The sequence below is a fragment of the Odocoileus virginianus genome, chromosome 24 (assembly GCF_023699985.2).
Source record: "Odocoileus virginianus isolate 20LAN1187 ecotype Illinois chromosome 24, Ovbor_1.2, whole genome shotgun sequence".
NCBI lineage: Eukaryota > Metazoa > Chordata > Mammalia > Artiodactyla > Cervidae > Odocoileus > Odocoileus virginianus.
This window is the reverse complement of record NC_069697.1, coordinates 51850965-51865511: the sequence shown is the minus strand read 5'-3', so window position 1 is coordinate 51865511 and position 14547 is coordinate 51850965. Positions and strand designations below refer to the sequence as shown.

The following is a 14547-nucleotide window of genomic DNA, read 5'->3' as shown; positions in this document are numbered from 1 at the left end:
CCGCAGAACCAGGAGGACCACCAGGTACAGTCACATGGTGAGGGGACAGACACAGACAGGCAGGGCTGAACTAGAGTCTGGCTAGTGTTTGACAGGAGGAGAGAACATGCAAAATTATTACTCGCCTGTTGGCCTCTAGGCTCTCCAGAGTGGAGTTCTCAAGACTTTCTTGTTCACCCTCTTTAGTGAGTATGACTGACTCTGATGATAGTGCATTCGCTTTAGTACATTAACCCATTTCTTTTTTTTTTTTCATTTATTTTTATTAGTTGGAGGCTAATTACTTTACAATATTGTAGAGGTTTTTGCCATACATTGACATGAATCAGCCATGGGTTTACATGTGTTCCCCATCCCGATCCCCCCTCCCACCTCCCTCCCCAACCCATCCCATCCCTCTGGGTCTTCCCAGTGCACCAGCCCCGAGCACTTGTCTCATGCATCCAACCTGGGCTGGTGATCTGTTTCACCCTTGACAGTACACTTGTTTCAATGCTGTTCTCTCTGAACATCCCACCCTCGCCTTCTCCCACAGAGTCTAAAAGTCTGTTCTGTACATCTGTGTCTCTTTTTCTGTTTTGCATATAGGGTTATCGTTACCATTTTTTTTTTCCGTTACCATCTTTTTAAATTCCATATATATGCGTTAGTATACTGTATTGGTCTTTATCTTTCTGGCTTACTTCACTCTGTATAATGGGCTCCAGTTTCATCCATCTCATTAGAACTGATTCAAATGAATTCTTTTTAATAGCTGAGTAATATTCCATGGTGTATATGTACCACAGCTTCCTTATCCATTCGTCTGCTGATGGGCATCTAGGTTGCTTCCATGTCCTGGCTATTATAAACAGTGCTGCAATGAACATTGGGGTGCACGTGTCTCTTTCAGATCTGCATTAACCCATTTCTAATGGACACCATTGCATTTCCAACACAGCCTCTCAGGGATGACAGAACTTTCCCCAGTCCTTCCACCCCTGCCTGTTCCACTCTGCTCTGCTCTCTTCAGCCCCATGACCACACATTTTAAGCCTTACATCCTAGGTTTCATGGTTCACAACTAAATTCTTCCCTTTTTCTTATTGAAGCCTGTGACTTGGGTCTTCACATCTCATAGTCTTACAAAGAGACATACTTGAAATAAACACATGACTTCAAAGCCCAGGTCTGCCGCCAACTAGCTGTGTAACACTGGGCTGCTGGCTCAGCCTCTGACAGGGCTTCCTCTCTGGCTCAGCTCGCAGAAGTCCCTCCTGAGAGACTAAGTCCCCCCAGCCTCTCCAGGATTAGGAGAAGGCAAAAGGGAATAAGATGGCTCCTGATGAAGTGGTTCTCTGGACCAGAAGGGTGTTCAGAGGAGCAGCGGGGGTGTCTGAGGCAAAGAGAGGGGACTTGAAGGGAATGGGGGGACACAGGCGATGGTGAGACTTCTCCCAGATGCTGGGACGGGTGTTGGAAGGACTCACACAAAGCTGGGGTAACAGTTGAGGCCCTTTCATTCCGTGAGATGCCCTGCTCACAGACCTGGGTGCCCGGCCCCATTGGCCCCTGCTCCTCGGGCGCTCAGACCCCGCCCTGCCCCGCACACACCCAGAAAGCACAGGCTCAGACCCCGAGAACAGACAGACAGTAAGGACGAACTTGCACAGGGACCACGGGATGGGGAGGGTTCGCCTCCCCTGAGCAGGGGGGCTGTACACCCCCAAAACCTGCAATTAGGTGAGCTTCTACAAGGGTGATGGTGGAGAGGAGGCAGGAGCTGACCCCTCAGGGGACTGAAGAAAGGACCCGAGACTGGACCCCAGAACATTTGTGCATGGAGGGAGGATACCATCCAGGAACAGGGGTGGGCCACCAGGGGCGTGGAGCTGGCGAGAGGGTCAGGGACAGAGGAGCCGGGGTCAGTGCGTTTATCACACTCACCAGCCACGTTTATCACAGCTCCAATGGCCAAGTCTGGAAAGATGACAGGCGCTGGGTGGAAGGAGAGGCTTCCCCAAGGGCACAGAGGCTCAGATGTCCCTGGAGCTCATCCCAGCGGCCAACAAACTCTTAGAGGAAGACAGATTCAGCCTTCAGTGGTTACTGCCTCCTGCAGGGGGCGGACAGTCTTCCTGAAATTGTCCCTCAGGTGGGAGCTGGTAATAGTAATGCAGAAACAATTAAGGATGAAGGATGTGCCCTGGAAACCGGCAGGAAGCCAGGGAGCCGTGAAAGTCTTAGACAAACACAAACCCTCCTAAGGGGTACAGTCATAAGTTTATTACTTGAAAGAAACAGGAGCTTTTTTTCTCAGTGAACACGAATTTCTTCAACCGTAAATTCCCAAGGGGCCAAGCAACAGACACGTCCCAGCCCTCACACCATCAGCTTCCCTTTCGTGAATCCTGAAAGTTATATGATGGTTGTGGGGGTCTTGGGAGCTTCAGGCTGGGAACAACCACAGGAAAGTCAGAAGAGGATAGGAGGAGACAGGACGCCGGGGTGACTCTCTCTCACCTGGGAGCTGCAAGGTCCAGAACTAGAAGTCTTTCAGGGAGACTCACTGGCAAAAATCTCCGCATCCCTGTCCTGGGAGCCGCAGGGGGGCCACATTCCAAGTCCGCAGCTGTCAAGCCCACACGCTGGGGAGCGGGGCTCTCGCCCCCTACTGGCGATCTCCCAATCTCAGGAGGACCGCAGTCCAGACACAGGGCATTCCACACCCACCCGCTCCTCTCCTCCCAGGATGAGCCCTCTGAAGAGAGAGAGGCTTCGGTAACACAAGGGGGCTGGAAGGGGCCACGAGTGAGGGCTAATTGTGCAACCTGTTTCCAGCCCCACCTGTCTGCCGTCCCCCTGCTGGAGGGAGCCTCCAGAATGGACAGACAAAGCCTGTCTTCACATCCTAGGGGTCTGACTCGTGGAGGAGATGATATTTGCGGTGGAGAGTCACTGAACCTGTTCTCCAGAAGCACAGAGGAGGAGGAAACTGCCTTGTGGGTGCTGTGTGGACTCTGGCACGGGTTCCAGCCGCTGCTCACGTCCATCAGACCAAACCTGGCTCTGCCCCCAAGGAAGGCATCCTGGAAGAGGAGGTTGGGGATCTCTGAGAGTCCAGGCTGAGGACTCAGGATGGTGTGCATCGCACTTGTTTTTCTTGCTGATCTGGGTCTTTGTTGGTTTCCATGGGTTTTTCCTGGTTGCAGAGAGCAGGGGCTGCTCATTGCTGTGGTTTCCCTTGTGGAGCACAGGCTCCAGGCCCATGGGCATCAGTACTTATAACATGCGGGCTCTGGATTTGTGACTTGAGGGCTCTCGGATCCCATACTCAGTAGGGGTGGCACATGGGCTCAGTCACTCTGTGGCATGTGGGTTCATCGGGGACTAGTGTTCAAACCCCTGTCACCTGCATTGGCAGGGCGGTCATTATCCACTGCACCACCAGGGAGGCCTGTGCTTCGTTTTCAATGCATTTGCTGCTCTGCCTTGTCTGAGATAGGGCCCTTGAGTGACAGTCCACACAGTTGGCCATGGAACCCATCTCAGTGAAGCCCTGCCCCCACCACTTGCATGACCAGCAAGATGACCAGGGCCTGGTAACCTCAGAAGCTCTCTACATTCTGGAGAGGAGTTCTGGGGGTGGGTCCCAACTTCCTGAACATGCACCCCCAAGGCATAAGGTGAATCAATGATGCTTTATTTGATATCAGTTGGTTTTGTGATATTGGGTATGTATGTGTGTGTGTAAACAATAAATTGAAAGTCAGGAGTCTTCAGATTAAGCATGAAGCTCTAGCATGCATTTGAGTAGTTGAAATTTTCTACTATAATTTTGAGGGAAAAAATAATCAATGGAAATTCTTGCTTTTATTTCCTCTTCAGGATCCTATTCCGGCTGAGGTCTACTGAGTTGGCACTGGGCTGATGGGTTAGGCTTGGACACCCTCCACTGTCAACAGATACCTTCAGGCAAGAGGGCCTTTATCTCCCCTGCCCATTTCTATCCTGGGGAAGAAGGAGACTGAGTATAGGAAAGATACATGTGAAGAGGTGGACACGGGCAGAGCAAGGGGGGCTGGAACCCCAGTGTCTCACACCCTCCCTAAAATACGGCTTTTCACAGCTGGATGTGGGTCATAAGGCACAAGGAACAGAATGGAGACTGGACTGCTGACTTCACCTCCTCGGCCACAAAACTTGTCTCTTTCTTCCTAATACCCTTGAATCCTAAGCAATGTCCCAAGAGAAGCCTGGGGTGGAGGTGGCGAGCGAGGTGAGATGGGTGTCCTGGTGATATGAGAAGCCTCTTGTCCACTCTATTTCCCTCCCATGCACCCTCTCCCCACCCAGGACCCAACTACCCCCCATCATGCACCCCAGTGTTGGGTTACAGGGCCTTAGCAGGCTGAGGGTAACACCAGTACACCATGAGATCCACCAGGACACTGGGCAGGTAGCTCATGGGGAGATAGAGGAACTTGGCATCCCAGCCAGGTGAGTATCGGGTGCGGGGGTGGCAGGCGGTCAGGGCGTGCTCCATGCAGTTGGTCACCAAGGACAGATTCTGAGGCCACAGTGGCTTCAGCATATTCAGTATCTTCAAGACTGTCCAGAAGGAGACAGCATCTAAGTTATTCACATTTTCCAACCCTCCCAATTCCAGATCAACTTGAAAGTTTCTAAAAATTCCTTTCTCTCCCCAAGTCATCCTCCAAATTAAATCAATCGATTTCACTGGCAAGTGTCCCAACACCCCCATATTTCTATCCACACTAAGTAAGCCCACTCTAGAGCTCATCCTGTAGGTGTACTACATAATCTGAAGATCTCTACAAACACTAGAAATTGAGGCACCTGAAACAAAGTGGTTCTAGAACCAGCTTGCCATGGTTCCATGGGTGGCCATCCCCTTGTGACTTCAGTTACCTTCCCCAATAAAAGAGCATTGTAAGAGAAACTGTTCTGGTCTGCCAAGCCTGGATCCTTTCCTTCTGTCATCAGCTGACCACATGGGACCCTGGAGATAAGCTCATGTTCCCAGTGTGGGGGGACTCAGAGCCTGGAGGGTGGACCCGAGACTGGATGGGGCATTAATGATGGACCCAGGCTTCCAGACAAGAGCTGGTTTCTCTCCCCAAGGTCCACAGCTCACTCACAGTCAGCAATGAAATTGTCTCCATAGAGTTCTTTCACCTCTGGGCTGGTCTGATTCCACAATGCCCGGAGACTTTCATGAATATTGCCACCTTGGGTCATATTGGTAATGAAGTAACCAGGCTCAATCATAGCCACCTTCACTCCGAAGTAGCAGAGCTCCCTCCTGTAATACAGACAGGATGAGGGGCAAGGACTCGAGAGGTCGTGCAAGCAGAACATGAAAGAACCGTCAGATGCCAGTACAGGGCTGGGTGAGACGGGCTGGGAGCTCTCAGAAGTTGAGAGGCACAGAAGCCGGAGAGAGAAGCTCATGGTGATGTTCCTGCTTCTCTATAGAGTTTGACCATTTTCCCAATTGTTTTACACCTGTGCCTGTCAGCTCTGCATCCTACCAACTGTGCTTCAGAGCATCACTGAAATGCTGCCTCCTCCTGTTCCTCTCACGCCAACCAGTCACCACGTCTGCACATCCTGTCTTTCCATAGTCCACGTCCCCTGTCTCCCCTCTCTCACCCCAGTAACCCCTCTGTCCTCTAAGGAGCATCCCCCTGTCTGTGGACAGAGCTCTCACACATCAGAGCCACCCTCTCTCCTCAGTCAGAGGTCTCCACCACTGACTGGACAAGGTGGCTCCCTTGACTAATTGCTTCAAGGGGTACACTTCCCCCCAGGGCTCCCAGAGCCTAAATACCGCAGCAGCTGAGCACATGGAAGGCCTGCACAGGCAAAACTATCCATTATTGTGCCTCCAATCATTTCTGACCACAGGCCCTCCTGCAAGGCAAGAATAAGTTGAATCAAACTCTACAGGCCTAGGACCAGCTGGGTGTGCGAAACATAGGAAGGGGTTTCCCAGCTTCCCAGTGAAAGACATACACGGAGCGAGGGAGAGGGACCTGGAAGGAAGCGCCACTCGATCTGCAATGGATGAAAATCTCTGCAGAACCTCCGCCCCATTCCCGGCCCCCGCATCCCCCAACCCCGGCTCAGAGCACAGCAGCAGATGAGAAGAAGGGCCTCCCTCCCAGACCATCACCTGAGGGAGTCCGAGAAGGCCTCCACGCCATACTTGGATATGCTGTAGCCTCCACCGAAGAGCGCCAACCGGCCCATGACGCTGGAGACGTTGACCACACGGCCCCTCGCCTTCCGCACCAGGGGCAGCAGACTCAGGGTCACGTCAATCATCCCCAACAGGTTCACGTCCAGAATCTTCATGAAGTCCTGTTTGGTCAGCCACTGGTTGGGTACCATGGGCGTGGAGATGCCGGCATTATTCACCAGACCCCAGAGTCCTGGGAAGAGTGAGGACGAGAGGGCAACACTGTGCGGGGCCAGGAGAGAGAACTGGGCCACGGCACCAAGTCTCCTTCAGGCCCGGAAGGACTTTGGGAGAGAGGCCTGGGCCACGGCGCCAAGTCTCCTTCCAGCCCGGAAGGACTTTGGGAGAGAGGACTGGGCCACGGCGCCAAGTCTCCCTCTAACCCGGAAGGACTTTAGGAGAAAGGCTGCAGGGAGGGGCTGGAGCAGAGACCAACACTCTCCCGGGGGCTTGGGGGCGTCCAGACCCCGTGAGCAGTGGGAGGACAGGAGCTGTGCTCCCTCTTGACGCAGTCTTCCTACTCCGCCTCCTCCCTGGTGGCAGAGAACTCGCGCCCCGGAGCTGACTGAGGCAGGCACTGAGCTTAAGGAAGTCTTGTGTGTCCACAGTCTCTAACTCAGAGGGTGAAGCTGTGTCTTTCACAGTCCCTGTTGTCTTTGCAGACACGATAAATATTCCCTAGCTTGTCAGATTTTCTGACACCTTCAGGACTGAGTGATTAACAGCTAGTATAAGGGAAAGGGAGGGAAACAGAGAGAGACAGTGAGAGAATGAGGGCCAGAGAGACAAAAAAGAGACATCGGATAAAAGACAAAAAAAAAGTGAGTATCGTATAGCTGCAGATTGTTTGGATAAGTAAGACTTGAAATCCTGGGTTGGGGGGAAATTGTGGATAGGCCAGTAATTGACCTCTAGAGTCTGGGCTTGAAACACCCCCATCAATACTGAGTCATATCCCTGCGGGAATCTGGGGAATTGCATGGGGTATTTGGAGGGGAGGCTGGGCTCCCTCTCTTTACCCATCACCCACAGAACACAGAGTTCACCCTCTACCCCAGAAAACCCCACCCTGTCCTCCCACTAATATAAGGGATCACTCTAGCCCATCTCCTCGGGAAAGATTCACCAGCTTGAAGGAAACTACACTGCGGGAAAAGACACAATCGAAGACACAATCCTAAGGATTTCTTCTTTGTTCTTTTTTTTTAAGTTTTAATTGAAGGATAATTTCTTTAATTGAAGGATAATATTGTGCTGGTTTCTGCGATACTTCAGTGTGAAATAGCCATGGGTATACAAAAGTTCCCTTCCTCTTGAAGCTCCCTCCCACTTCCCATCCTATCCCCTCCCTCTAGGTGATCACCAAGCACCTGATCTGAGCTCCCTGCATCATACGGCAAATTTCCCCTGGCTTCCCACCTGACATATGGTATTTTATACTGGTGCTGACGAGCCTGTTAGCAGGGCAGCAGTGGAGACAGGGCCGTAGAGGAAAGACTTGTGAACACAGTGGGGAAGGGGAGGGTGGGAGGAATCGAGAGAATCTCAAGGTTTTATTTCGGGTAAACACTTAGGAACCATAAGCCTCAGGGCAGCAAGAGTAGGCGTTCAGGGCTGCTGGGGTAGGACTGCCAGAAATACCCACACAGAGAGCTGAGTTCCCCTTCTGCTCAGAAACACGCCTGCCTTGTAGGAAGAATATTCTCCAACCGTTTGTTATCAGAGACACAATCAAGCTACACGATTATAGTGTAGGGACTTGGGTGAAAAGAAGTTTGTTGAGATATCATTTATGTTGAATATGGCGAAGAAAAGGCAGGAAATGATTATGTATCTTACCATAAAGTACATTTTCATAAGTAATACTATTTAAAAGTTTAGTGTTTGCTCAATCATAACCTATGATGTTTTTGAAGAAATTTTTGAAATGTTCCAAATCTACATACACTCATTCAGAGGAGAGAAAAAGATACTAACACGTGAAAACAGAAGACTATGTACATCAAAATGTTAACATTACTTATCTTTGGGAGATGAACTTGTTTCAGAGTGTTTGGTCTTAATCCCTACACTTTTCTGAGTTTCCACAATGATCATGTAGTAAGATAAGAGAAATTAAAGTTCTTTTCTTCCCTTGCAAAACTTGGGACGATTGTAGTAATAAAAAGAAAATGCAGAAGAAGAAAAACTGAAAAGAGAGAGAGAGAGGAAGTGACCTCAAAGTAGATTTCTGACTTTTTCTGACAAGTCTTGAGAGCACAGTGTCATCCCCCAAAATGGGTGACATTTAAACCCAAGTGGGACGGCAATGGGTAACCAGCAAGAACATGATAAGCAGCTGAGAACACAGCCCAGTTCCAGTCCTGGGCTCCAGCCCCTCAACCACGCCCCCTCCCCCACCTCAAGCACTTTTTCAGGCAGACTTCTCCTCCAGAAAGTCCACCCTGATCACCCTGCTCACTCAGCAGCAAGAAACCCAGACCCAGAGAGGAAGGGACACCAGACAGGTAGTCTGCAAGGACACAGTCTCATCAGGGAAATCTCTCCCCAGCTGCAGATCCTCAAGGTCAGGAGGTGGGTGTGGAGAATGGAGGAGGTTCGGCTGGTCAGCTGGGTGAGGTGAAGAAGGCAGGTGGGACTTCAAATCCAGGAAAATACCTTGAAATCTTCCCCAGGGAGCTGACAACCAGTGTCCCCTCACACAGAGAGAAGAAATAACAAACAAGAAATCCGGGTGTTACCTCTGTCCCCCACACGCTCCTTCACCCACTCAGAGGCCGCAGCGACGCTCTCAGTCTTGGTGACGTCCAGGATCACCGTCTGCAGCCTGCCTGACGTCTGGTTCCTCAGCTGCTCGGCCCCCTGCTCCGTCAGACACCCAGCCAGGACCCTCAAGCCTCGCAGGTCCAGCTGCCTTGCCAGCTTGTTCCCGAAGCCCGAGTCACAGCCCGTGATGAAGACGAACTTGTCCTGGAGGTGGCTCAGCACCTGCCTCTCCAGGTACCAGCGCAGGAGGTAGAACAGGCCCCCGAGGACTGCCAGGTGCAGCCACATGGCTGTGCAGGGGACAGTAAACATGGCTAGTAAACAGGCAGGAGGAATTAAGAACACACAGGATTATGGTTGGCCAACCAGCTTCTGTGCTTTCTGGCATGGAAAGATTTTCCTGTTTACCCTCTTCAGTCAGTATTACTGACTTGAACACCAAAGCATACTCTTGTCACTGGCCAAAATCTTGGCTCTCTCTGTCCACAGAAGCCAAATGAAAAATACAGACAGAGTTTAGAGGAAATAGAAACATGGCTTTCATTCTCAGCCAGTGGAGAGGGGAACACAGTAGGCTCATGTCTCAAGTACTGTGCCCTCCCATCCCCACTCTATGAGGAGTGTACTGCTGCTAAGTCGCTTCAGTCGTGTCAGACTCTGTGTGACCCCATAGATGGCAGCCCACCAGGCTCCCCCGTCCCTGGGATTCTCCAGGCAAGAACACTGGAGTGGGTTGCCATTTCCTTCTCCAATGCATGAAAGTGAAAAGTGAAAGTGAAGTCGCTCAGTCGTGTCTGACTCTTAGCGACCCCATGGACTGCAGCCCACCAGGCTCCTGCGTCTATGGGATTGTCCAGGCAAGAGGACTGGAGTGGGGTGCCATTGCCTTCTCCGATGAGGAGTGTCGGGGCTTACATAAGGCAAAGGGCTCACAGTCAGGAGTCACTGATGAGGAACAAAGGTGATAGAATCTTGATTTCTTCCTCTTCAATTATTTCAAAGATAGTCATAAACTAGCGGCAGCAACCCAGTAATTGAGTCCGGCAGTTTGGCGGCTCTGCGGCCTTCTTTCTGATATGGAACTACTGGGGGAAGGGTGTTTTAAGGGTAAACAGCAAGTAGGAGATGTATTTAGCATAGAGTCAAAGGACAACATGTGAACTGTAGCTCCTAATGAGTTAGGGGGCAGAAAAGCAAACTTAGTTACAGACATAGAGGGTTAGAAACAGTTAAAGTGAAAAAAAAAAAAGCTAGGATTGCCGAGGCCTACTCACTGTTCTCTGTATCTTCTTTGTTGTCAGGAAAGGAAGAGAGAGAAACCCATTCCTCTTTCTTCCCTCTCATGACAACACTCTTTGGTACAGTTAGCCCATTTCTAACCTAAGCCATTATATTTTCCACACAACTTTTTAAGGATGACAACAGTTTTCCCAACCACCTAAGCCTGGTCCTCCCTATCCTCCCGGTTTCCCTCTACCCAATTCTCCCCTCTCCACCCCCACCTCCATACAGTAGAACCCTTACATCTCTGGTTTCATGGCTCACAACTATCTATATACCAAAAGAATATAATCAATCTGATTTCAGTATTGACCATTTGGTGATGTCCATGGGCAGAGTCGTCTCTTGCGTTGTTGGAAGAGGGTGTTTGCTTTGACCAGTGCATTCTCTTGGCAAAACTCTGTTAGTGTTTGCCCTGCTTCATTGTGTAGTCCAAGGCCAAATTTGCCTGTCACTCCATGTATCTCTTGAATATCTACTTTTGCATTCCGCTCTCCTGTGATGAAAAGGACGTCTTTTTTGGGTGTTCGTTCTAGAAGGTCCTGTAGGTCTTCATAGAACCATTCAAATTCACCTTCTTCAGCATTTCTAGCTGGGGCATAGACTTGAATTACTGTGATATCGAATGGTTTGCCTTGGAAACAAACAGAGTTCATTCTGTCGTTTTTGAGACTGCACCCAAGTACTGCATTTCGGACTCTTTTGTAGACTATAAGGGCGGGGCAGTGCCCAGTAAGAAGCCTCCTGCTGGGAGAGACTGACTGAGGGGGAAGCTGGGTCTTGTTCTGATGGGCGGGGCCAGGCCCAGTAAATCTGTCATCCACTTTTCTGTTGATGGGCAGGCCTCTGTTCTTGCCCTTTTGTTTGACCTGAGACCAAAGTGTGGTGATGTAATGAAGTTAATGGCGACCTCCTTCTAAAGGTCCCATGCACGCACTGCTGCAGTCAGCAGCCTCGACGCTGCAGCAGGCCACTGCCAACCCACACCTCCGCCGGACACTCACAGGCAAGTCTGGGTCAGTCTCTTGTGGGGTCACTGCTCCTTCCTCCTGGGTCCTGGTGGCATGAGGTTTTGTTTGTGCCCTCCAATCTGTTTCCCCAGTCCTGTGTATGTTCTGGTGGCACTATATAATCGTTAGATCTGGGCTTAAAGAAAAGAAGTCTCAAGTGACTAAGACAAAACATTGCAGAAAAAAATTTTTGTCCTTTTTTCCTTCCTGAGAGCCCTGGACTCCTTATCAATCTACCTAAGAATTAACTCTCTCACCATGACACTAAAGACATCAACCACATGGCCCTTCGCCTTCTGCACCAGGGGCGGAAGACTCAGGGTCACATCAATCATCCCCAACAGGTTCATGTCCAGAATCTTCACAAAGTCCTGTTTGCTCAGCCACTGGTTGGGTGCAGTTGGCGTGGAGATGCCGGCAATATTCACCAGACCTCAGAGTCCTGGGAAGAGAGAGGGTGAGAGGGCTACACTGTGCTGGGCCAGGAGAGAGGACCCGTCTTGGTGTCAAGTCACCTTCCTACCCAGGGAGGACTTTAGTAGAGAGGCTGCCGAGGGGGCAGCTGGAGCAGAGACCCCCATGCTCCTGAGGGTTGGGGAGACCAGACCCTGAGAGCAGTGGGAAGACAGAAGATGTGCCTCCGTCCTGACTCTGTCTTCAAGGTCCAGCCCTCTGCCTGGTGACAAGGGGCAAGAACCCCAGATAGGATGAAAGGGGGGATGAAGATGAGGAAACCTAGTGAGTCCATATTCTGGCACTCAGAGGGTGACGTTCTGGCTTTCCACAGTTCATGTTGTCTTTGCAGTCCTGATAAATATTCCCCTGCATTTTCAGATTATCTGACAACCTTCAGGACTGAGTGCACAACACCTAATATGAGGGAAAGAGAGGAAAACAGAGATGATGAAGATGGGAGAGGAAGAAAAGAAATCTTGGATAAAAGATAGAAACAAAAAGATGAGTAAAATCTGAGTGCAGATTGGTTTGGTAGAACAGACTTGACATCTCAGGTTTAGGGAACTTGTTGACAAGACTGGTGTTGACCTCTAGGTCTGGCCTTGAAACAGCCACATCAAAACTGAGCTTACACCCACAGGAATCTGGTGATTCTGTCAGGGGCACACACCTGCCTCTATTAACCTGCCTCTCCCAGAATCAATTTACACTTTGACCCAGAAAAGCCCACCCTCTCCTCCCACCCACAGGAGGCCACTCTGCCCCTTTACCCACAGTCCACAGGTCACCAGATTCATGGAACCTGTTTGCGGAGCACAGAGACAATACCAAGAGCTTAAAGACTAATCAACTAACAGAATTCAGAGCCAAGATCAAAGTCATGGGAGTTGGGTACAAGCTGTTGTAATTATTAACACACAAATTTAGTCCATCTGCTGCACCGTTCCAAGCCTGCACTTGGAGGAATGTATATCCTCCCACCATATTTGACCAATGATCAAATTAAATCATGTGATTAGAGTGTAGCAAAGTGGGTAGAAAGTTTACCAAGACATCATTTATGCTGAATACAGTAAATAACATGTGGGAACCAATTCCATTCATGCCATGATGTACCTGTGACTAAGCAGTGCTATTCTAAAGTGTATAATATTCTTAATCATTATTTATTTTGTTTTGAAGAAACTTTGGTTCTGTGTAAAATTGTTTGCCTTCTCGGTGGAAAATTAGACTAAATTTATAGGCAAAATGTAACATGAATGTATAAAACGTTATCAGTTCATATCTCTGGGTGGTGTGATTGGTATGACCGTAGTTTTTAATCTGTGTACTTTTCCCATTTTACATGTATTCTAGAATGAAAAAAATTATAGTTCTTTCTTACTCTCTCATGTTATGTCAACACTGTGGTAAAACACACACACACACAAAGAGCAAAACAAAAAGAGAGAGAAAGTGACCCCATCACAGGCTTCTGGCCTCCTTCAATGAGGGCCGGAGGGCACAGTGTCATCACTGAAATTGGGTGACACTGACCGCCAAGCAGGATGACTACGGGTCACCAGCAAGATCATGATCGAGTGCTGAGAACACTGCCCAGCTCCAGCCTTGCCCCCAGCCAGCCATGGCCCTTCCAACCAGAATCTCCTCCAGGAAGTCCACCCTGATCACCCTGTTCACTCAACTTCAAGAAACTCAGACCTTCTTCTCAGAGGGGGGGACACCAGACAGGAAGTCCACAAGGCACATTCCCATCAGGGAAAACTCTCCCCCAAACTACAGAGCCTCCAGGTCAGGAGGTGAGGGTGAGGGATGGAAGAGGCTCGTCTGGCCAGCTGAGTGAGGTGAAGAAGGCAGGTGGGACCCCACGCCCTGAGAAAACCTTGGAATCTCCTGCCAGGAGCTGTCACGTGGACTCCCCTTCACAGAGACAGGAACCATCTGTCCCACACACACTCCTTCACCCACGGGGCTGCTGCAGCATTGCTCTCTGTCTTTGTGATGTGGCGGATCCCCTTCTTTGGTCTGTCTGATGTCTGGTTCCTCAGCTGCTCGGCCCCAGACTCCGTCAAACATGCAGCCAGGACCCTCAAGCCTTGCGGGTCCAGCTGCCTGGCCAGCAGGTTCCCGAAGCCCAAGCCACAGCCCGTGATGAAGATGAACTTGTCCTGGAGCTGGCTCACCATTTTCCTCACCCGGTACCAGGGCAGGTAGAACAGGCCATCAACACCACCAGGTGTAGTCACATGGCTTTGCAGGGGACAGACACCCAGAGGCTGGAGTGAAACTAGAATCTGGCTAGTGTTCAGACAGAAAGAACTAAGAACGCATATGGTATTGGGTAGCCCATCAAGCTCCAGGCCATCTGGCATGGAGTCCTCAGGCTTATCTTGTTCAGCTTCTCTGCTGGCTATCAATAATTATTAATAATTCTGGCCCCAATGCTTGTTTTTTATCTTTTTAATGCACTTGCCCCATTTCTACCAGATGCCTCTGCACTTGCAAAACAGCCCTTTAAGGATGACCGTAGTTTATACACCCTCATTTTCCTGCTTTTCCTGCTCCTCTTTATTTCATTCCAGCCACAACTCCCCTCCCCACCCCTACTCCCACACATACAGAACCCTTACGTCCCAGATCTCATGGATCACAACCATCTTCTTACATTTATTTTATTTACCTATCAGACCTGGATCTCTTAGTTCTTATAAAAGGAACACAGTGAAATCCAGTCCCCTGGCTTCAAACCCAGCTCTGTGGCCAACTAGCTGTAGGACATTACGTAGCTGG

At 50.1% G+C, this 14547-nt stretch overlaps 1 protein-coding gene across 1 annotated transcript; it reads right to left on the bottom strand.

Moving 5' to 3' along the window:
* Positions 1 to 2243: 2243 nt before the first annotated feature.
* LOC110123143 (retinol dehydrogenase 16-like) lies at positions 2244 to 9604 on the bottom strand. Its single transcript, XM_020870907.2, has 4 exons — positions 8986 to 9604; positions 6179 to 6437; positions 5142 to 5305; positions 2244 to 4590 (listed from the first exon to the last, which is right to left on the bottom strand). The coding sequence occupies exons 1-4, from the start codon at positions 9320 to 9322 to the stop codon at positions 4373 to 4375; spliced, it is 978 nt and encodes a 325-aa protein (XP_020726566.2). The 5' UTR covers positions 9323 to 9604; the 3' UTR covers positions 2244 to 4372.
* Positions 9605 to 14547: the final 4943 nt, after the last annotated feature.